The sequence below is a fragment of the Lactuca sativa genome, chromosome 8, assembly GCF_002870075.4.
Source record: "Lactuca sativa cultivar Salinas chromosome 8, Lsat_Salinas_v11, whole genome shotgun sequence".
In the NCBI taxonomy this organism is placed as follows: domain Eukaryota; kingdom Viridiplantae; phylum Streptophyta; class Magnoliopsida; order Asterales; family Asteraceae; genus Lactuca; species Lactuca sativa.
In genome coordinates, this window is record NC_056630.2 from 78,242,296 (window position 1) to 78,267,715 (window position 25,420).

Consider the following 25,420-nt stretch of genomic DNA (forward strand, 5'->3'; position numbering starts at 1 on the left):
AAACCGTATAAATATGTTTTTTTTTTCATTTAAAAACCAAAGTTTTGTATAAATACATTTTTTTTACACTCAAACCATATTTTTATGTATAAATATGTATTAGCTATATAAAAATTGTATTTTATATTAATATGCAACTTTAAAATGTGTTTGAAGGTTTATAGGCGTGTAGTTAATCAAAATTTGGATATCAAGTTTGCAACCCATCAAATTTTTACATCTTATTAGAAGCTTATGGTTAGTTTGATTTTCATGATATAACTAATGCTTTGAATGTAAGAAAAAAAACACCTTGTATTTAAAAAAAAATGTGGTTTTTAAATGAAAAAAAATATGTTATACGGTTTAAAATGTAATAAAAAAAATATATTTATACGGTTTCAAATGGAAAATAGACAAAATTGAACAAAATTCGATAAATGATGTTCGATTGGAACAAAAAAAACATACTGTCAAAATTGAAATAAAAAATTAAACTTAGTGTCAAAATAAAAAAAAAGTGAAAACTTGGTGTTTTTTGTGGAAAAAAAATCAATTTTAACACGTCAGCATATCATGTCAGTATGCCACGTCATCAAAACTGACACGTCATCATGCCACGTCAGCATGTTACCTGATTAACCGGTCAAGTGGTCAGAATTGTAACGAATTGGAAAACACAGTGTCAAAATTGACACAAAAAATAACACGGTGTCAAAATCGAATTTCTGTGTAAAAATAGTGTTTTTTGTGCCATTTACCCAATCTTTAATCATGATAAGTCTTAAAACCATCATATATATTGTTTTTGTGGGCAAATGCATTTACGTGTGACATGGGGAATTGATTTAGCCAAAAATCACCTTCTTTGATTGAGAAAATTAAAAAAAAAAATAGCCCATGACCAAATCAATACAATTTTGTGGATACAAATCAACATTTGATTTCCATGTCTTGTTTTGGTCAAAGGAAAAGTAAATATAGATAGACTATAAGCATGCAGTCTTGTCTTGTGGATACAAATTTTCAATTGACTTCCAAGTCTCCCATCACAATAACTTGTTTCATCACATCACATGCATGGGCAACTTAGTCATCATATTTGTAACTTGTAAATTTTCTGTTATAAATTAAAATTTTATTTTCATAAACACTCCACAAAATGCAATGTCAAGTCTTGTACCCTTCTCCAGCATACTGTTAGGAACAAAGCTAAAAAATCAAAAATTAAAATACGTTTCCTTTCCTTGACACATTAACATTGTTACATCAAATAATACTAAAAACAACTTGTTCTGTTGTATCTAGTTTTTTAAATCGTTGAAACCAAAAATCATTTTTATAATATAGAACAATAATTTACAAAAATTTATAATCTATCTTTGATTTCTCAAATACATAAATGCTTGTTTGTCAATATATATTGTGCTTTTTTCAATTCATAAATTGTTAAAGACTTGTGACCAAGTAATTACGTGTGCTATGGGGAATAAACTTAGACCAAAACCACTTATTTTGATTAAGAGAAAATTAAAAGTGAACCTGGACCAAAAGAATACAAGTTTGTGGATACAAATTGTCCGTTGACTTCCATGTTGACTTCAAAGTCTTATGTATCATTTTCTTGTGAACAAATTCCCAAGTACATGTATCATTTCTGACTTAAATATATTAAACAATAATATAGTTTTTAAATTCACAAGTTTGTGTATTTTAATTATAAAAATAATAATATAGTTTTTATAAATAATGTGATTCAAGAGATTGGAAGTATTAGCTCATGACCAAAAAATACAATTTTGTGGATACAAATTAAACATTGATTTCCATGCCTATTTTGGGGAAAAGTAGATATAGACAAAGACCAAAAGCATGTGGATAAACTTGTTTCATCACATTTTTTAAAACACTTGAATACTGTAGTAGTGCATGATATACTGCTTAGTTTGCAACTTGTAATTTTGTTGTGATAAATTAAAATTATTATTTTCATATAATAACATAAGACAAATAAAGAAACTGAATATTGCATGTGATTTAGGGAGGCCAAGGTCTGATACAAGTAATGTCAAAAATAATAATAAAACTAAATGGAGCCTCTTGTGTATCATAAATGTGAACATATTGATTAGTAATCTTGAACACTGTTTTTATTTAGACTTTATAATAATATCAAAATAATAACATGATTTCTAAATAATGTGATTAGAAGCTTGTAAGCATTAGACTTCCACTCATTTGACCTGCTCAACCCATCTAGCAGTTTCATATTTAGCCGCGATTTTAAATTCCCAGTTTATCATTGTAACCATCACTTAAAAATATTTATAATGTATCTATGATTTATCAAAATGGAGATGCTTGTTTGTCAAATACTGTGTTTTATTCAATTCATATTTTGTTAATAATTTGTGGCAAAATAGAATTCCATGTGCTGTGTGGAATAGTCTTGTCCCACAAACCACTTTTTTTGATTGACAGACAAAAAATAAAAAAGCATAAGAATATAAGGTTGTGGATACAAATTCTCCTTTGACTTCCAAGTCTTCCAATATTCATTTATGGCTTTATAAATGTACTCGTTGCTTCATCATAATAACCCATCACTTCTTCATCACAACCCATCTTTTCTACTTCAACTTTCTTCTAAACTAAAACTGAGTTAAGGTTGATAATGGGGATCCATCTCATTTTCATATGTGTGTTTTTGTTTGCAGCCACATATACTTGTTTGGGGGTTGGAAATGTTAGTGTCCTTTGCTCTGAGAAAGAGCGACTTGCTCTTCTCAACTTCAAACACAGTATTGTCAAAGATGACTCAGGAATGATGTCATCATGGGTTGGAAATGAGTGTTGCCTGTGGGAAGGAATCCAGTGTGACGGTGTCACTGGAAATGTTCAACGCCTTCATCTCAAAGGAGATTGGCCCTACCCCTACAATCACTTAGCTGCTAATAAGGTGAGTTCTTCTTTGGCAGAGTTGAGGCATCTCAAATACCTCGACTTGAGTGGGAATGATTTCCTAGGAAGTCGGATCCCTGAGTTTATTGGATCCTTGAAACACCTGAGTTACCTGAATCTCTCTTATGCTGGTTTTGAAGGTATCATTCCTCCTCACATTGGAAATCTTTCTAATTTAAAGGTTCTTGATCTCAATTCATACGATTCTGAAAACTTTCTGAAGGCAGATGATATGGCATGGGCTTTTGGCCTTTCGTCACTCGAGCTTCTCAACTTGAGTTATGTGGATCTTAGTGGAGCACAAAACTGGGACATGATGCTTCACATGATTCCCTCCTTAAAAGAGTTAAGTTTGTCAGATTGTAGACTTTCCAATGTTAATCTTGGTCCTTTTCTTAATTCCAGTAGAATACTTCCTAATATAAAACACCTCGATCTTGGCTACAATTCTTTCAAAGGTCCACTCCCCTTCCTTCTTCAAAACATGACATCCCTAACATTCCTCAGTCTTTCTGGATTTAATCATAGTTTGGCATGGAACTTTCCAAACCTACTAAGCATGATCCCCTCTTTGTCAGAGCTTCATTTGTCAGGTTGTGGGCTGGATAAGACGCATCTATCTTCTCCACATCTTAATTACAGTACACTTTCTAACATCCAGCACCTCGATCTTAGCAATAATCCACTTGGAGGTATATTTCCATCTGTATTGACAAACATGAGCTCCCTAGAAGTCCTTGACCTTTCAGATACCATGCTGAATTCATCGCTTCCTATTATGCCTAAACTTCTAGAGCTTCATCTTTCTGGTAACAAGTTTAAGCAGATTGAGGATGTTGGAATCTGGAGACAGTGCCACCTGAAACAATTGCGTGTGACAAATAATGTGTTCCGTATGGAAATGACTGACCCACCAAAAAACGCATCAGAATGCTCCCAATATTTTTTGGAGTTGCTGGAATTAAGTCGGAGTTTAAATGGTAGAATTCCAGAAACACTTGGAAGACTGGCGAATTTAAGACACCTTGATCTATCGTACAACAAACTGACTGGTTCAATCCCTGAATCTGTAAGAGGATTAAGATTTTTACAAGTACTATATCTATATGAAAACCAGTTGACTGGCCCCATTCCAGAATTCCTTGGGAACCTTACCCAACTTGTCCTTTTTTCTAACAAATTGAATGGTTCAATTCCAGAATCCCTTGGAAAATTAGCAGCTTTAACAAAATTGTATCTACATTTTAATTTATTAGACGGGACTATTCCAGTTTCGATTGGGCAACTTGCCAAACTCCGTACTCTATCTATCTCTAACAATTCTTTAGAAGGAGCGGTTACCGAAGCCCATTTTGCTAATCTTTCAGTGTTGAAGGACTTGGATGCTTCTTCTAACACTAAGCTGACATTCAATGTTTCACGTGGGTGGATACCTCCATTCCAGTTGATATCTCTTAGTCTCAGCTCTTGCAATATCGGGAATGGATTTCCGCAGTGGCTTCGACATCAGAGGAAACTTAAGAGCTTAGAGTTATCCAATGCTACACTTTCGGGGCCGCTGCCCACATGGCTGCGGAAGATGCTCATCATGCCTTATTTAGATTTCTCTCACAACAAACTCAGCGGATCTTTGAAAAACCTTCCTAATGTGAAAAATTATGATGTATATGGGTCTTTTGATCTATTACTTCTGGAATATAACCTTTTCAGTGGGTCAATTCCACGGTCATTATGCAGAAGAACAGATTTGGAAGTGCTTGATCTTTCAAGAAACATGTTTAGTGGGAAAATTCCCAACTGCATGGGGAATCTGCAGGGTTTGACTGCCATGAGATTAAGCTCAAATCAGCTCTCTGGTGCCATTCCTAGCTCAATTGCTCTTATTTCATCATTATTTTGGTTAAATTTGAACAAAAATAACTTTACTGGTGAAGTTCCTCCAGAATTAGGGAATCTACAAGGTTTGGAAGTCTTAGATTTGGGTGACAATAAATTATATGGAAATATACCCAATTGGATAGGGAAAAAACTTACATCTTTGGTAGTTTTGAGTTTACACAAAAACCACTTCACTGGTAGAATTCCTCCATCTCTTTGCAAAAGTTCAAATCTTCAAATTTTGGATCTTGCATACAACAACTTAACCGGAACCATCCCTCCGTGTGTAGGAAACTTAAATGGCATGGTTGTGGGTCACTCGATATATGAGCATTATTCAGATATCGATCATGATAAGAATGTGATTCAGGTCATGAAAGGTGTTGATCTTGAATATACAACAACTTGGAGAATGGTTTATAACATGGACCTTTCAAGCAATAAACTTGTGGGAGAAATACCTGTTGAGCTCACTGCACTTTCGATGTTGGTGGGTCTGAATCTGTCTAATAATCATCTGAGAGGGGGTATTCCAGACAGCATTGGAAACATGATGAAGTTGGAAACTCTTGATTTCTCAAAAAACAAGTTGAGCGGGAGCATCCCTCCAAGCATGGCAGCTTTGACTTTTTTGAGCCATTTGAATTTGTCACACAACAACTTGTCAGGACAAATTCCAACAGGAAATCAACTGCAGACGCTTATTGATGATCCATCAATATATGCTGGGAACAAACATCTATGTGGACCTCCATTGCAAAACACTTGCTCAAATCATCAAGATTCAACAACAACAAGAAGCAAGAAGAAACACAAAGCAGCTGATGAGAAGATGGAGGTATGGTTGTTTTATGTGGATATAATGAGTGGTTTTGGAACAGGGTTTTGGGGTGTTATTGGAGTTCTGATGTTCAAGAAGCAGTGGAGACACAAACTTTTCATGTTTGCTGAGGAAACCATGGATAAGATATACGTTGCAGTTGTGGTAAGAGTTGCCAAGTTCAAGAGAGGAAGAGAATAGCTGCACCGATCATGTGGAATGCAAGTAGTTCTTGAATGCATGTTATCAGTGATAGTTTTGCTTTTGAGATATGCTTATTCTAATGTATTACTATTTGGATTTTGTATTTGTATGGCCTTTGTGATATCAGTGTTGTTTAGAGGTGCTAATTTACAAAATTTCTTTTGGATTTGGTATTTATACATGATCAAGTTGTAGATTTAAATTACTATGTATTTGAGTTGTAGATTTTTTTTTCTTTTTAATTCTCGACCTTCTGCTGCTGCTCTCACTCCCAACATGCAGTTGCATCCCTCAGTTTTCCTCTACATTGGTCCAAGTAAGTAAGAACCATGTAACTGACTCATTATTTATTTCTTCATTTGTAAAATCTCTAGTTTTTCATGTTTAGAAAGAGGATGTTTGGGTGAAAGGTGGAGTTTTTTTTTGTTGGATTTGGTATTTAGATAAGACTATGGTCTAGTATGAATCTGCAATGGTAGTGATCTTGGTTGATTGTTTGATTATATTCTCATGAGTCTGCAAGTTATGAGATTAGATTAGGGTTAATCTCATCATCATTTATGTTATGTAATCCTCCACAAGGCATATCATCATTGACAATAGATGTAAAGAGGGTCATAAAGTCACTTCTGATACTATATTATTTCTAAGTTTATGATATTTTGTCAGTTTTTTTGATTTTGGATTTTTCTTGACCCATCCCCCTTTCTACTTATGTGTTTTAAGTTTTTCATATATTGTATCATGCGTAACCTTTTTCTTTACTTTATACATTTTGTTTCTTAATTTAGATCATTTTGAGTGCATCATCGCATGGCTCTTCATGATTGCTCCTCTCCTCCATTAAACCATGTTAATTACTGGTGAGTTTTGTTGTGTACTTTGAATTGCTTCAAGTGGATAAAATATTTTGCCTGAACCATATAATTTGAAAACACATTGTCTAATATATACCACAACCTGATTAAATAATAAACACAAACAAATAAATAAAATGAATGTTGCATTTAGTTAAAGTAGCCCAACGTTTAAGGTTTAATACAGTGTGAAAAAATAATAATAGAACAAATATGTGAACTTTGGGGGCTACTTTATCGACTTCAAATTCATATGTGAGGTCTACCGTGAAAGTAATTAGACTTCTTATGAATAGATTTGACTAGTTATCCTCAAAAAAGCATTTTTGTTCCAAAACAATAAAAGAATTTGTTGCAATTTTGGTGGTTATTTTGATGTTTTATAGCAATTTTGGTCATGTTCCAAGTAAAGGTACCATCTTACCCTTTATCTAAAAATATTGTAAGTTCATATATATTAAAATACCTTTGAGCATTCTTTTAATTAAATTTGTTGGCAATTTTGTTTATATTTTTAATGGAGCAATAAATTATTAAATTTGTCTATTGTATCAGGTGAAAATTACCAATTGTGTTTGGAATCTGCATGAGATTAAGCTCAAATCAGCTCTCTAGTAGCATTCCATGTTCAATTGCTCGTAATTCATTATTATATTGCTTAAATTATGAACAACAATAGCTTTATCGGTAAACTTCCTCGGGAATTAGGGAATCTACAAGTTTTGGAAGTCATAGATTTGGGTGACAATAAACTCGGTGGAAATATTCCCAAATGTATCGGGAAAAAACTTACATATTTGATAGTTTTGAGGTTCAACAAAAACAACTTCACTGGTTGAATTCCTTGATCTCTTTGCAAAGATGGGATCTTGATTTCAATGTACAACGTCCAAAAGCTTACCTTGAACTTGGGTGGATTCAATTATGGATAATATTCTGTTCTTCCCTTTCTGAAATAAATTTGTGATTTTTCTTCACGAAAATCATTTGATTTTGGAATAACTACCAAATCAGCAAATGGGTGCTGTTTTACAAGAAGCAATTGGTCATTACAAGGCCCTTATGACCCAACATCATGAAGAACTAGGTAAGTATTATATACTAATTCTTGTAAGAAAAGCATGGTGGTTGTTTTGTGAATCCAACCATGAATTTTGAAAATTTCCATTTTTCAATCAATAATTGGTACTATATTCATCTTTATGAAGGTGCTTCAACGCCCATGATTACATCTACTTCAAGGTCCTTGTGAGTTTTTATGTTCTTTCGATCTTTTACTCAGATTATACATAAACCGCCATACTGGTGTTTATGGGTAATGTATTTTTAGGTTGATGTTAATATATATATATATATATATATATATATATATATATATATATATATATATATATATATATCATGTGTAAACCTTAATATGCTCAATAATTTGCAATTATTGATGAAATAATCAAGAATCGACCCAAAATCATGCATTGATTGGTGATATTCTACACCATGTTTAGCTATGGTCGTTAATTTTATAATTTACCCAAAATCATGCATTGATTGGCTTGATTCTTTGTTTTGCAGCTTGTCGATCTGTGTGTGAATGCTAACTCAGGTGATGCCTTCATTTGATTCAACTTAGTGTGTTTAGTCTTAAAGAGAAATATTATATACTCCCTCTATTTTAATGAAATTGTTTTAGGTTATGTATCTTTCATCTTATGACTTATATTTCATCTCACATCTGTTTTAAGGTTGCTAGAAGTTACATTTCTGGTATAAAGGGTGTCCCTCGTTGTACTTGCATACTTTGTTAGTCGGTATTAGATACACACCATATATAGGTTATGTTGTAATTTAGTTGCTATCTACAGTCAAAGTCAAACCATTCTTGTTCCATTCATATATGTTTTTTTACAATTAAGTTTCATCACGTGCATTGTAGCAATTATTCTAATAAACGTTTATGGGTTGTTTTCTTTAATGCTTGCTGATCTCGAAGTGGTGGTTCGATGGACTCACAAAGTGGGAAACGAAAGGAAGAACAAACGAAGAGACCGATAAAGGTAACAAAGTGGGCGTGATAAACTCATTAGGACATCGCTTTATTTATATAAGGGGGTGTCCAATCTTGGGGAACAAGGGTTGACCGTGGACCAGAGTCAATTGCCACATCAGCTGTGACTAGGCGGCCACCTCACCGTCTTTTTTTTTACTGATTTGTCATAGAAACTTTTTATTACAGGTCAAGGGACCATTTCAATTGGTCAATGTATATGTCGTTCCCTTAATGTACAAAAAAGATTAATTGGGTGACCTTTTAAAACAAACTTGACAAGTTCGTTAGGATAAGATGACATTTTCCCTTTTCCTATTAACAAATCCACAAGTTCGTGTATCTCATTTCCGACTTAGATATATCGAAATCATAATATCGGTATTTAAATTTACAACTTCGTGTATCATTTCAAGAGATTGTAAGTATTAGATTACACTTTGGATAAGTTTCAATGTGCTCCCAACTTGTTTGTTTCATTGTCACTTTAGCCCAACCAATTTATCGTTTTATTTTAAAAAGTTTGTCATCTTATTATTTATTTATTTATATATTTTGCATATGAAGGGAACCAACTTGTGTTTTACCGCTAATTTATGTAACAAACCCATTATAATCGGTTAGTTTGTTATTTGCCTTTTTTATTTGGCTAGAAAGTGTTGACATGTAGCTTCGTCATTCTAATTTCTTCCCATCTGTCAAACTTTCATCTACATATCAATCATATGGCGGTTGGTTTAGTGATAAACCGATAACAATTAAAAAGTCTTCCCATATGTGGAGATAAAGGCAAGAGAAAGGCGCACACAAACACACATACACATTGCTCAGTTTCATCCCCTGCCTCCCCATTACCAAAACTCTAGTGCATACAAAGAAGATCAATGGAGAAGTACTTAGGAAACAAGTACACAGGAGACGCATGTGTTTATACACATCTCTTTCCTTTTCAATTTCAGTTATTTCTAACATACCCTAAACATGATAAATGATGATTATAACACCAAAATAGTAAAGATCTTACCATGTTTTCAGGAGAGTGCATACGATCGTCTATAGCTTCCTCTGAGAGACTTGAGAGAGTTTCCCAAACAAAAGTGAAGAAAAATGAGGGTTCTAAAAAAAATTTAGGAATTTATATTCTTAAAAAGAGAAAATTGCAGATGGTCGCAGATGGATAGGGTTAATCTACGAACATACAACTTACAGTGCACGCCTATGCTTTAAGCGCTTATACATTCGCAGATGAGAAGACAAAATCGTAGATTACCCTAATCCATCTGCGATTTTAGTGGCTATCTTACATACTTATAAAGCTTGCATTTTCCCTTGAATCTCATGCATTTGAAACCCCCCACAATAATTTGCTAAAACCTCATGCATTTGAAACCCCCAAACCTTTTCACCTTCTTAATAATTAATCACACATAATCAATGGTAATTCATATGAGATAATAATTTGCTAAAACCTCATGCATTTGTATGGTATTAGAACATGTTTGAGTTTTTGGGTTTTAGACTTTAGTAAATGGGTAATCCGTTTGATACGTTGGATTTGAACCTATCTTATTTGAATTACCCAAACTCTTATTTTCCTTATTCAAATGTTACATCAATGCCAAACAAAAGATAAATTAATAATATATGCTCATGCATGTTTTGTACACGCCCCAATCAAAATACAAAATATCATGATCATACAATTAAGTGTGTCTTTTATTCCATTTTTGGCTTTATAACAAAAGTTTGTTTACGTGTCGAAGAAAGAAAACTTGAAGATGAATATTTAGGTTGGATGTTTATATAAGATTTGCTTTATATATATAATAAGCAACGATTATAAATAATAAAATCAAATTACATGGATATGTCATATTATCCATGCAAGTCTTTTTTGAAATGCAAATTGTCTATCTTATCACTTTATTATTTAGTGTATGTTTCAAATTTTAATAATAATATTAAGTGTTTCTTAAAAGTCTTATTTAACTTATTATTAATAATAAGTGGTTTAAAATTAATGAATAACAAATTTAAATGATAATAACATCAAATTATAAACTACATTTAGCTATAAATAAATTGTATTTTAAATGAACATCATTATTGAAATTAAAAAATGACCGCATAAGTAAAAATAAAATTAATCAATAATAATAATTGTTAAAAATAATACTAAATAGATAATTATATTTAATTATATTAATAAGGAATGTGGGTTGATATCAATTAATATTATTGTTCAAAATAATTATATATATATATATATATATATATATTAGTGTAAAAATATTATCTCAAACTTAATGTCAATAACATAACCATTTTAAACATATATCTTTTAATATTTTAACAATATATTTTTAATCTTCGCTGTGCAACGCACGAGAATTCGTCTAGTTTTTATAATTATAGGTTATTTTTAGCTATTTTCTGCAAAGGGATTAGAAAATTTGTTATATCTATAATTCAAAACCACCGATTAATTTTAACATAGTCCGTTTTAGCAATCTATAAATATTATTAAAAGAGAACCTTTAATTCACCAATGAAGCAATCAAGGCCCTTGATTGTATTTCAATCATAGGATTTTCACCATTAGATCATGTTGATGACATCATCTTCTCAAAATAAAATTCAAACATCTAATTATAGAATCTTTAAATTTACCAATTACATTCAAACACAATTACATTAAATTATGGAATCCTTAATTATAAAATCTACTCATATTTAATTATAGAATCTATTCATACTTTCGAAAATATATTTCACAATTCAAGCATAATTACATTTAATTGTAGAATCTTTAAATTCAGCAATTATGTTATCAATTAAAGCATATCATTCTATTTATATATGAGACATCGGTTTCTCCATAAATCTGGCCAAAAACATGAATAACCGTCTCCATCTTTCTCCTCTATTATTCTCTTAAACCAGAATTCCCTAATCCTCTTCTTCTTCATGTCAATGGTTGTGCTTCAATTGATGTTTTGTGTGTTCATAACAGAATGTAGCACCATAAGGTGGTTCCTTTTTCTCATGGATTCTTAGAATTTGCGTATTGCCTCTTCCTTGCATCTCATTATCACACATCTGTTTTGGCTTCACACAAATCTCTACAAACTAAAGCAAGCATCTCCTTCAAGACATCTTTTGAAGATCTATGTCATCATTAACCCTAATTAATATTGTTCATAATTTAATTCCATTATTTATAGTTTTTGGCTTCAAAATTTAAACCTGATTAGTTTTTTCTTAAAAAAAAAAAACTCATTAAATAAGCATATCAATAATTATGTTATCTTTAATATATATTAAAACAAAAATCTTATGATATCATCTGAAACAATCTAGGTCATTGATTGCATTTCAATCTTATGTTTTCCACCCTTAGATCAAATTGGTGACATCATCTTCCCTAAATGGAATGTATTTAATTCTAATAAAAGTTTTCCAATTGTCAAACAAAATTAACTTAAATCCATTGAAATAGAATGTATTTAATTTTAATAAATTTCCCCTATTTTAAAATCTTGAATTTTCGGTTATAAAGGTTTTAAAATAGTCAACTTTTAAAACATATTACTGAAAACCATTTCAATTAAGACATTAAATATCAACCATTAATATATATCTGTTAATATTAGCAAACCATTAATATAAAATCCATTTTTATTAGGAAACCATTAATTTCTAAATATTATTGAAAGAGAACCTTTAATTCACCAATGAAGCAATCAAGGCCATTGATTGTATTTCAATCATATGATTTTCACCATTAGATCAAATCGATGACATCATCTTCTCAAAATAGAATTTAAACATCTAATTATAGAATCTTTAAATTTATCAATTACATTTCATACACAATTACATTAAATTATGGTATCTTTAATTATAGAATCTACTCATATTTAATTATAGAATCTATTCATACTTTTGAAAATATATTTCATAATTCGGGCATTATTACATTTAATTGTAGAATCTTTAAAATCAACAATTATGTTATCAATTAAAGCATATCATTCTATTTATATATGAGACATCGGTTTCTCCATAAATCTGGCCAAAAACATGAATAACCGCCTACATCTTTCTCCTCTATTTTTCTCTTAAACCAGAATTCCTCAATCCTCTTCTTCTTCTTCTTCATGTCAATGGTTGTGCTCCAATTGATGTTTTGTGTGTTCATAACAGAATGTAGCACCATAAGGTGATTCCTTTTTCTCATGGATTCTTAGAATTTGCGTATTGCCTCTTCCTTGCATCTCCAATTATCACACCTCTTTTTTGGCTTCACACAAATCTCTACAAACTAAAGCAAGCATCTCCTTCAAGACACCTTTTGACGATCTATGTCATCATTAACCCTAATTAATATTGTTCATAATTTAATTCCATTATTTATAGTTTTTGGCTTCAAAATTTAAACCCGATTAGTATCAAGAAATGAGAAATTGCAACTAACTTCTAAAAACTATCAAGAATGTATAATATATGATGATAATAATGCTTAAAAACACCGAGTTTGGTCTGATTTGAAAAAAGTAATTTTATATGAAAGTAGGATTGCAGTAATACTAAAAGAACCTATATGTTTTTTATCTGATACAAAAGTGGTCGAAACATACTTCTAAATTGGCAAGAAATAGCAATGACCTTTTAATTCATTTTGAATATCCATTTAATAGATATATGTGAAAGATATGAATACTCAGTAGTTAAGACCATAGACCTTACTCAAACGTCCGCAGATGTCTTGAAGTAAGCATTCATTTTTCAATTATTTTATCATTGTCATAAAATAAAAGTAAAAAATCATCATTTGTTTAAATTGTTTAATTCGTCTCATAATAACAAGTAAGTTCTGTGCCAATTATGTATTTTAACATTTTTAATGAGTTATGGGCAATATCTAAATTGAGGAAGCATAAATGTTTTTCTATTTCTTTGTTAGAGTTTTTTTTTTATATTTAATATTGTATGTGTGTGTGTGTGTGGGGGGGGGGGGGGGTGGGGGTGGGTGGGTGGGTGGGGAGGAGGGGGTTATGTGGTTCATTTCAAATAAACATAAATAAGTTGCTATTTTTAAAATAAAAAATTCTATTTCGCAATATAACCATAAAAGAACAATGTATTTTGAAAGTACATTGTCAAACGTTGGATTATACTTGCGTAGACCCGTTTTGCGCATTGTTAACTATATGTTGCTGTTTCCGGTGTCACAGGTAAAAAAGGTTTGAAGGTAATTTGTGGCGATGAAGGTCGTTCAACTAATAAAACAAAAAATATTGTCTATAAAGAGGTCCTTCAACGATTTTATATATTTACCAACCTCAGTGTATTTTATACACATTTCAATAATATCAATAATCCTAATTTTTTTATAATTATTCTGCAATATCTATATATATTTATATTTTATTTATCCGTTTCCGTGTTTAACGCGGGTATAATCTAGTTTTGTCTTTAATAAAAAAAAATAAAAGGGTTATTTCGAGAAAAGAGATAGACAAGCAGGAAAAAAAAACGCAAGGCAGCAGCAAATAGCTGTTGGGATCGATGGAGCCAGCAGCACCGCCGTGGGTGGCTGCAGATGGCAGTGGTTGCGGCGGCGGCCGGCAGAGGTCATTGGTGGCCGGGATGATCAGAAACGACCGCATAACTCTCCAATTTCAGTTTTGAAACCAAATTGTGAAGGTAACATCTAAACCCTAGTAAAGATTGTGAAATTGTTGGAGTTTTTGTGATGCATTCACAGTTTGGTAAAGATTTGTATCTTAAAACGTCACTAGAAACTTGAATTATTGGAAGAATATTATATAACGGCATTGACTTAAATATTTAATTTGACAGATTTGACTTTTCTGTGGTCAAGCTTTAATTTGGATTTTTTTACGTTGTGTTAAAGTAATGGTTGTAAGATGATCATTTGTTGGGATTTTAGCTAAAACAAGACATAGAACTAAGTTAGAAGAAAGCTGAGTTGAGACTTGAGATAGTGTTTAGTGACCTAATTTTGTCAATTCCGGGTTAAATTGGGGAATGGTGATTAAATTGAATTAGATAATGTTAGTTAATAAAAATGAAAATATTATATATATATATATATATATATATATATATATATATATATATATACATATGCTAAAACTATGGAATGATGTTAAATCAAGTAAAAAATCAACCAAATGATAGCTGGAACAAGGTTTTGATTACATAGGGAACATATTGGAGGGGCTATACGACCTTGTAATATATTATTATCAGATATTGATGACTGTTGATAGGAAAGTGGGTTGAGGCATACTTGTTGGGTATTTTATAAACTGATATATAATTAATTAATTAATATTGATGTTACATATTACTTATATATACATACTGATTACTAGACAAAATGTTTATTTTGATGACTATAAATATAATTCAAGAATGATCTAATCTCTTCTCCAATCTCTCTATATGTAGTCAGACTAGTAACTGTATGGCTGTGTAACTAACCCATGAGCTACATTCTAACAACTTACTTCTATTGACTTTGGACTCCAGCTTTGACTTTTGTTTGACTAATTTGTTTACTTTTCTTCTGGTATATGTATATACTATATAGTAGAGTATTGTTAAAACTTAAAAACAACCAACTTAGTATTGAATTGTGGAATATTATGCAAATTTAGGATATATGGTATACTACTTCTAGCTTAATTAAGAAGGACAACTGGGGATTGTTTATACTTTATACTTTATAGTTATGGCAAGAGTGTATGTACTATGTAGTGAGGGGTATATATGTTTGAAATTGAACTTGCTTATATAGTTTTGTCTTGACTTCAAAGTCGTTGAATGAAAACTTTCAAGGTAGCTCTTCATTCAATGTTGTATTCCTATAACACTATTAGTTACCAAAATGTAAACATATCTAGAATGTAAGACAAGAGAATAAAAAGAATAGCATCAATTAGTAGAAATGCCGTATATAATTATAATGTTGTTGCTTGAGATGAGATTGAATTCAATACCCAGACAATGCCTCTGTAGTACATACATTAAGTTTCAATTTGGTTTAGGAAAGGGATCGGGCTTGAATTGAGATACACTTTCAGATGGATTAGTCTACAATCATAAGTCTTTATTGGAATGTCTTTGAGTATTCTTTTTGTTTTATTAATTAAGTAGCTTATATTATAAAACAGAGCAACAAATTAAATTTGTCAATTAATTTATCAGGTGAAAACATTGCAAATAGGCATCTGGCGAATGTCAAAGATTTGGTCATAGCTTCAAGAATGCAAAATCCATTTTAATTGGAAAGGTAATTTCTTGCAAGATATTATTACTCTTTTTAAATCTGCTGACTAGTGGGCTTTCAAAAGTTCTACATGTCGTTAATTACTTACTTTAATGTAGGTTATACATGCATTTTAGCTATCCAAAACATTCTCATTTTGTAGGTTTTTTTTATCATTATATTAATGTTGGTTGAACCCACAGAGCATGAAAAAGATTTTATGTATTCATTACCTCTTGTGTTATGATGCTTTCCTTGTTTCTTTAATTTTACTTTTTTCTTGCAGGGTAACCCCTTTTTAATTTTATTATGTGTTTTGAGGGTTTTATTGTATATATAGATAAGGACTAACCTTGCCCTTTACTTTATTTGATTTGTTTCTTTAGGTCATTGAAGATGCATCATATATTATACTCATAACCATGTTACAGGTCAGTTTTTTCTAACTCGAGTGGGTGAGTTATCTATGTGAACCTTGTAATAGTTGAAAAACACCATGTCTTGTATACTCCACACTTTAATAAAATAATCAAATAAACAAACCGAATGTTTCCTGTAATTTAGGGAACCCAAGTGTCAAAGATATAACATAAACTTTGGGGGCTACTTTGTGGACTTTAAGAATCATATGTGAGGTCTACCGTGAAACTATTTAGAACTATTATGTACTATTGGCCTGCTAACATATTCACAAGTTCGTGTATCATTTCCCAGTTAAATATGTTGAAATAATAATGTAGTTTTTTAAACTCGCAAGTTCATGTATCATTCTTGACTTCAATACATAAAAATAATAATAAAGTTTTTAAATAATGTGATTCAGGAGATTGTAAGTATTAGATTACACTTTGAATAAGTTTTAAAATAAAAAAAATATATTTTAGGTATTTCTGTAAATCATTAAATTTCAAAATCAAGTTTATAATCTTTAATTATGATAACTCTTAAAACCATCATATATATCGTTTTTGTGGGCAAATGCATTTACGTGTGACATGGGGAATAGATTTAGCCAAAAATCACTTTCATTGACTGAGAGAATTAAAAAGAAAAATAGTCCATGTCCAAAGTAATAAAATTTTGTGGATCAAGTAATACAATTTTGTGGATACAAATCAAACATTGATTTCCATGTCTTGTTTTGGTCAAAGGAAAAGTAAATATAGATAGACTATAAGCATGCAGTCTTGTCTTGTGGATACAAATTTTTAATTGACTTCCAAGTCTCCCATGACAATAACTTGTTTGACACATCACATGCATGGGCTACATAGTCATCATATTTGTAACTTGTAAATTTTCTGTTATAAATTAAAATTTATTTTCATATAAACTCCACAAAATGCAATGTCAAGTCTGGTACCCTTCTCCAGCATACTATTAAGAAAATAAAAAAAAATGTAAAACCTCCATAAAGACATCACCTGACAAGGAAAATAAGAATCACATGGCAAGACTCTGCCTGAACATTGTAATTTATATAACATGGTGTTTTATCAGGTTTTATATATATTGATCTCAAAGGATTACCCAGAAGGGTATAAATACAATAAACAAGGAAAGCTATAAAAACGCAGACAATCATGCTATACAGAATGTAGATAAGCATAAAAGATATTATCCGAATGTAAATAGATTTCCTTTACTTGACACATTAACCTTGTTACATCAAATAATAATAAAAAGAACTTATTCTGCTATATCTAGTTTTTTAAATCGTTAAACCTAAAAGTCAACTTTATATTTTAGAACAATAATTTACAAAATTTTATAAACTATTTTCGATTTCTCAAGCACATAAATGCTTGTTTGTCAATACTGTGTTAAGACTTGTGACCAAATAATTACATGTGCTATGCGGAATATACTTTGGACCAAAACCACTTATTTTGATTAAGAGAAAATTAAAAATGAACCAGGCCCAAAAGAATACAATTTCGTGGATACAAATTGTCCATTGACTTCAAAGTATGCGTATCATTTCCGACTTAAATATATTAAAACAATACTATAGTTTTTAAACTCACAAGTTCGTGTATTTTAATATATAAAAATAATGATATATTTTTTTTAATAATGTGATTCAAGAGATTGTATGTATTAGCTCATGAACAAAACAATACAATTTTGTGAATACAAAATCATGTGGATACAAAATTTCCATTGACTTCCAAGTCTTCCATCACAATAACTTGTTTCATCACAACTTTTCTTGACCACCAGAGTACTGTAGCAGTGAATGATGTACTGCTTAGTTTGCAACTTGTAATTTTATTTATTGTCATATACACTCCACAAAGTGCAATGTCAAGTTTTGTCCCCTTCTCTAGCATACTGTTAAGAACATGCTAAAAAACCAAAAATTAAAATAGGTTTCCTTTACTTGACACATTAACCTTGTTACATCAAATAATACTAAAAACAACTCATTCTGTTGTATCTAGTTTTTTAAATCGTTAAAACTAAGAATCAACTTTATAATATAGAACAATGATTTAAAAAAAATTATAAACTATCTTTGATTTCTCAAACACATAAATGCTTGTTTGTCAATATATAGGTTTCAATTCATAAATTGTTAAAGACTTGTGACCAAGTAATTACGAGTGCTATGGGGAATAAACTTGAACCAAAACCACTTATTTTGATTAAGAGAAAATTAAAAGTGAACCTGGACCAAAAGAATACAAGTTTGTGGATACAAATTGTCCGTTGACTTCCATGTTGACTTCAAAGTCTTATGTATCATTTTCTTGTGAACAAATTCCCAAGTAAATCTATCATTTCTACTTAAATATATTAAAACAATAATATTGTTTTTCAATTCACAAGTTTGTGTATTTTAATCTGTAAACATAATAATATAGTTTTTATAAATAATGTGATTCAAGAGATTGGAAAATATTAGCTCATGAGCAAAAAATAAAATTTGGTGGATACAAATTAAACATTGATTTCCATGCCTATTTTGGGGGAAAAGTAAATATAGACAAAGACCAAAAGCATGTGGATAAACTTGTTTCATCACATTTTCTAGAACGCTTGAATACTGTAGTAATGAATGATATACTGCTTAGTTTGCAACTTATAATATTGTTGTGATGAATTAAAATTATTATTTTCATATAATAAAATAAGACAAATAAACAAACTGAATATTGCATGTAATTTAGGAGGCCAAGGTCTGATACCAGTATTTTCAAAAAATAATAATAAAACTAAATGAACTTTCTTATGTATAATAAAGTGTGAACATATCGATTAGTAATCTTAAACACTGTTTTTTTTATTTAGACTTAATAATAATATCAAAATAATAACATGATTTCTAAATAATGTGATTTAGAAGCTTGTAAGCATTAGATTTCCACTCATTTGACATGCTCAACCCATCTAACAGTTTCATATTTAGTTACGGTTTTAAATTCCCAGCTTATAATTGTAACTATCACTTAAAAATATTTATAATGTATCTATGATTTATTGAAATGGAAATGCTTATTTGTCAAATACTGCATTTTATTCAATTCTAATTTGTTAAAAGATTGTGGTGAAATAGAATTGCATGTGCTGTGTGGAATAGTCTTGTCCCGTAAACCACTTTTTGTGATTGAGATAAAGAAAACTTGCATAAGCATATAAGTTTGTGGTTACAAATTTTTAGGGAAAATGACTTACGAGGGTAATTATCTTTATCGCTTTGTTCACATTTAGGTAACTTCTTTATTTTTGTACACATTTGACCATTTAAATTGTTATATGTGTTTACATATTGGCAATGTCACCTGGCTATAGCAGGTGACAATGCTAATATGTGAACAAATTAACAAGTTAAATAGTTAAATGTGTACGAAAAAAGAAAATTGCCTAACTGTGAACAAAACGAAAAGTTAATTACCCTGATAAGTCATTTTTTTCACTTTTAATAACGATTTTATTTTTCATATTTGTTTGTATTATTTTTTTCAAATGTTATATTTAAAATATCCATATTTTCCTAAATATTAATTAAATATTGACCAATTTTAAACTTTACTTTTTAATTAATAAATATGTTTTTGTTTTGTAAAATATTTTATATAGCCTCTTATAATTTTTTGTTTTAAGCATATACAATATTTTTAAAGTTAATAGTATCTAACAATGAATTTAAATAAATTAAATATTTAACAATAAGTATGGAGGGTCTTTTAAAAAAATAAAAACAAAATATTACTTAGCAAATAAAAATAAAAAAAATCTATATATTGTAAGTGTTTTAAAATTATTCCAACTTTTTAATAATTTTGAATTAGAAGTTTACAAATTTTTAAAAGAAAGTTTTTAAAGGTGAACAATTTTTTTTTACAAAATTAATTTTTTTTTATAATTTCTTACGACATTTTTATGATATTTTTTTCCTACGGATTTTCTAATACAATGTTTTTAATCTCTGTTTATATTTTTTTAAACTTTTTTTACTCCTTTATATAATTTTAATACAAGTGTTTTTAAACAAAATGTTTTATAAATGTGTTAAACTTGTTTTTTTAATTACATTTCCATATAATTTTTTTATAACTTTCATACATTTATTTTTAAATTCTCTTTTACAACAGTTTTAAAGTGTTTCACAGATTTTATATGATAATTTAATATTTTTTATAACATTTTAAAATACTTTTGTTAAATACTAGTTTAAAATGTTGTATTAAAAAACTTAAAAGTTTGTAAACTTCTAATTAAAAATTATTAAAATGTTTGAATAATTTTAAAACATTTACATTATGTAGATTTTTTTTGTGTTTATTTGCTAAGTAATATTTTCTTTTTATTTTTTAAAAGACCCTCTATACTTATTGTTATATATTTGATTTATTTAATTTTATTGTTAGATACTATTTACTTTAAAAATATTGTATATGCTTAAAAACAAAAGAAAAAAAATTTATAAGAGATTAAGAGGCTAGCTATATAAAATATTTTACAAAACAAAAACATATTTATTAATTAAAAAGTATAGTTTAAATTTGGTCAATATTTAATTAATATTTAGGAAAATATGGATATTTTAAATATAACGTTTGAAAAAAAAAATAATACAAACAAATATAAAAAATAAAATCGCTATTAAAAGTGAAAAAAATGACTTATGAAGGTAATTAACTTTTCGTTTTGTTCACATTTAGACAATTTTCTTTTTTCGTATACATTTAACTTGTTAATTTGTTCACATATTAGTATTGTCACCTGCTATAGCCGGTGACATTGCCAATATGTGAACACATATAGCAAGTTAAATGGTTAAATGTATACAAAAATAAAGAAATTACCTAAATGTAAACAAAACGATTAAGATAATTACCCTCCTAAGTCATTTTCCCCAAATTTTTAATTGACTTCCAAGTCTTCCAATATTGCAACAAGTTATTCTTCATTAATTTATGGCTTTATAAATGTACTAGTTACTTCATCATAAGAACCCATCACTTCATCATCACAACTCATCTGCCTACTTCAATTTTCTTCTAAACTAAAATTAAGTTAGGGTTGATAATGGGGAATTGGAGGGGTTTGGGTTTCCATCTCATTTTCGTATGTGTGTTTTTGTTTGCAGCCACATATACTTGTTTGGGGGTTGGAAATGTTAGTGTCCTTTGCTCTGAGCAAGAGCGACTTGCTCTCCTCAAGTTCAAACAGAGTGTTGAAGATCCTTTTGGAATGTTGTCATCATGGGTTGGAAATGAGTGTTGCATGTGGGAAGGAATCCAGTGTGATGGTGTCACTGGAAATGTTCAACGCCTTCATCTCAAAGGAGATGACTACTGCCTCTTAGTCGGTAATAAGGTGAGTTCTTCTTTGGCAGAGTTGAGGCATCTCAAATACCTCGACTTGAGTCAGAATTATTTTCAAGGAAGTCGGATCCCTGAGTTTATTGGATCCTTGAAACACCTGAGTTACCTGAATCTCTCTGATGCTGGTTTTGAAGGTATTATTCCTAAGTCATTTTCCCCAAATTTTTAATTGACTTCCAAGTCTTCCAATATTGCAACAAGTTATTCTTCATTAATTTATGGCTTTATAAATGTACTAGTTACTTCATCATAAGCCCATCACTTCATCATCACAACTCATCTGCCTACTTCAATTTTCTTCTAAACTAAAATTAAGTTAGGGTTGATAATGGGGAATTGGAGGGGTTTGGGTTTCCATCTCATTTTCGTATGTGTGTTTTTGTTTGCAGCCACATATTCTTGTTTGGGGGTTGGAAATGTTAGTTTTATTTGCTCTGAGCAAGAGCGAGTTGCTCTCCTCAAGTTCAAACAGAGTGTTGAAGATCCTTTTGGAATGTTGTCATCATGGGTTGGAAATGAGTGTTGCATGTGGGAACGAATCCAGTGTGATGGTGTCACTGGAAATGTTCAACGCCTTCATCTCAAAGCAGATGATTACTACTACATATCTGGTAATAAGGTGAGCTCTTCTTTGGCAGAGTTGAGGCATCTCAAATACCTCGACTTGAGTGGGAATAATTTCTATGGTATTATTCCTGAGTTCATTGGATCATTGAAACAGCTGACCTACCTCAATCTCTCTGATGCTGATTTTCAAGGTATTATTCCTCCTCGCATTGGAAATCTTTCTAATTTAAAGGTTCTTGATCTCAGTTCAAATGATTATGAGCTGAAGGCAGATGATATGGCATGGGCTTTTGGCCTTTCGTCACTCGAGCTTCTCAACTTGAGTTATGTGGATCTTAGTGGAGCACAAAACTGGGACATGATGCTTCACATGATTCCCTCCTTAAAAGAGTTAAGTTTGTCAGATTGTAGACTTTCCAATGTTAATCTTGTTCCTTTTCTTAATTCCAGTAGAATACTTCCTAATATAAAACACCTTGATCTTGGCTACAATTCTTTCAAAGGTCCACTCCCTGACCTTCTTCAAAATATGACATCCCTAACATTCCTCAGTCTTTCTGGATTTAATCTTAGTTTGGCATGGAACTTTCCAAAGCTACTAAGCATGATCCCTTCTTTGTCAGAGCTTCATTTGTCAGGTTGTGGGCTGGATAAGACGCATCTATTTTCTCCACATCTTAATTACAGTACACTTTCTAACATCCAACACCTCGATCTTAGCCATAATCCACTTGGAAGCATATTTCCATCTATATTGACAAACATGAGCTCCCTAGAAGTCCTTGACCTTTCATATACCATGTTGAATTCATCGGTTCCTATTATGCCTAAACTTCTAGAGCTTCATCTTTCTGGTAACGAGTTTAAGCAGATTGAGGATGTTGGAATCTGGAGACAGTGCCACCTGAAACGATTAAGTGTAATAGATAATGAGTTTGATATGGAAATGACTGACTCACCAAAAAATGCATCAGAATGCTCCCAATATTCTTTGGAGTTGCTGGAATTAAGTGGGAGTTTAAAAGGTAGAATTCCAGAAACACTTGGAGGACTGGCAAACTTAAGAGACCTTGATCTATCATACAACAAACTGACTGGTTCAATCCCTGAATCTGTAACAGGATTAAGATTTTTACAAGTACTTGATCTATCTGAAAACCAGTTGACTGGTCCCATTCCAGAATTCCTTGGGAACCTTACCCAACTTGTCCTTTCTTCTAACCAATTGAATGGTTCAATTCCAGAATCCCTTGGAAAATTAGCATCTTTAACAGATTTGGATCTAGGATCTAATTTGTTGGATGGGACCATTCCAGTTTCAATTGGGCAAATTGCCAAACTCCGTACTCTATATATCTCTAACAATTCTTTAGAAGGAGCGGTTACCGAAGCCCATTTTGCTAATCTTTCAGTGTTGAAGTACTTGGATGCTTCTTCTAACACTAAGCTGACATTCAATGTTTCATGTGGGTGGATACCTCCATTCCAGTTGATATATCTTAGTCTCAGCTCTTGCAATATCGGGAATGGATTTCCGCAGTGGCTTCGACATCAGAGGAAACTTAAGAGGTTAGAGTTGTCCAATGCTACACTTTCGGGGCCGCTGCCCACATGGCTGCGGAAGATGCCCATCATTTCTTATTTAGATCTCTCTCACAACAAGCTCAGCGGATCTTTGAAAAACCTTCCTAATGCGAAAAATGATGATGTATATGGGTTTTTTGTTCTATTACTTCTGGAATATAACCTTTTCAGTGGGTCAATTCCAAGGTCATTATGCAGAAGAACATATTTGGAAGGGCTTGATCTTTCAAGAAACATGTTAAGTGGGAAAATTCCCAACTGTGTGGGGAATCTGCAGGGTTTGGCTATCATGAGTATAAGCTCAAATCAGCTCTCTGGTGCCATTCCTAGCTCAATTGCTCTTATTTCATCATTATTTTGGTTAAATTTGAACAAAAATAACTTTACTGGTGAAGTTCCTCCAGAATTAGGGAATCTACAAAGTTTGCGAGTCTTAGATTTGGGTGACAATAAATTATATGGAAATATACCCAATTGGATAGGGAAAAAACTTACATCTTTGGTCGTTTTGAGTTTACACAAAAACAACTTCACTGGTAGAATTCCTCCATCTCTTTGCAAAAGTTCAAATCTTCAAATTTTGGATCTTGCATACAACAACTTAACCGGAACCATCCCTCCGTGTGTAGGAAACTTAAATGGCATGGTTGTGAGTCACTCGATATCTGAGCATTTTTTAGATATCGATGATGATAAGAATGTGATTCAGGTCATGAAAGGTGTTGATCTTGAATATACAACAACTTGGAGAATGGTTTATAACATGGACCTTTCAAGCAATAAACTTGAGGGAGAAATACCGGTCGAGCTAACTACACTTTCTATGTTGGTGGGTCTGAATCTGTCTAATAATCATCTGAGAGGGGGTATTCCAGACAGCATTGGAAAGATGAAGAAGTTGGAAACTCTTGATTTCTCAAAAAACAAGTTGAGCGGGAGCATCCCTCCAAGCATGGCAGCTTTGACTTTTTTGAGCCATTTGAATTTGTCACACAACAACTTGACGGGTCAAATTCCAACAGGAAATCAACTGCAGACGCTTACTGATCCATCAATATATGCTGGGAACAAACATCTATGTGGACCTCCATTGCCAAACACTTGCTCAAATCATCAAGATTCAACAACAACAAGCAAGAAGAAATACAAAGCAGCTGATGAGAAGATGGAGGTATGGTTGTTTTATGTGGATATAATGAGTGGTTTTGGAACAGGGTTTTGGGGTGTTATTGGAGTTCTGATGTTCAAGAAGCAGTGGAGATGGAACCTTTTCATGTTTGCTGAGGAAACCATGGATAAGATATACGTTGCAGTTGTGGTAAGAGTTGCCAAGTTCAAGAGAGGAAGAGAATAGCTGCATAGATCATGTGGAATGCAAGTAGTTCTTGAATG

At 31.2% G+C, this 25,420-nt stretch overlaps 2 protein-coding genes across 2 annotated transcripts; both read left to right on the forward strand.

The window, feature by feature from the left end:
* The first annotated feature begins 2,653 nt into the window (after window positions 1-2,653).
* Window positions 2,654-5,839, forward strand: LOC128127770 (receptor-like protein EIX2). Its single transcript, XM_052766457.1, has one exon. The coding sequence runs from the start codon at window positions 2,654-2,656 to the stop codon at window positions 5,837-5,839; it is 3,186 nt and encodes a 1,061-aa protein (XP_052622417.1).
* An 8,045-nt stretch (window positions 5,840-13,884) lies between these two features.
* Window positions 13,885-25,382, forward strand: LOC128127771 (receptor-like protein EIX2). The gene is made up of 4 exons (XM_052766458.1): window positions 13,885-13,980; window positions 14,242-14,452; window positions 21,640-22,011; window positions 22,267-25,382. Exons 1-4 carry the CDS (start codon window positions 13,885-13,887, stop codon window positions 25,380-25,382), a joined length of 3,795 nt encoding a protein of 1,264 aa, XP_052622418.1.
* Window positions 25,383-25,420: the final 38 nt, after the last annotated feature.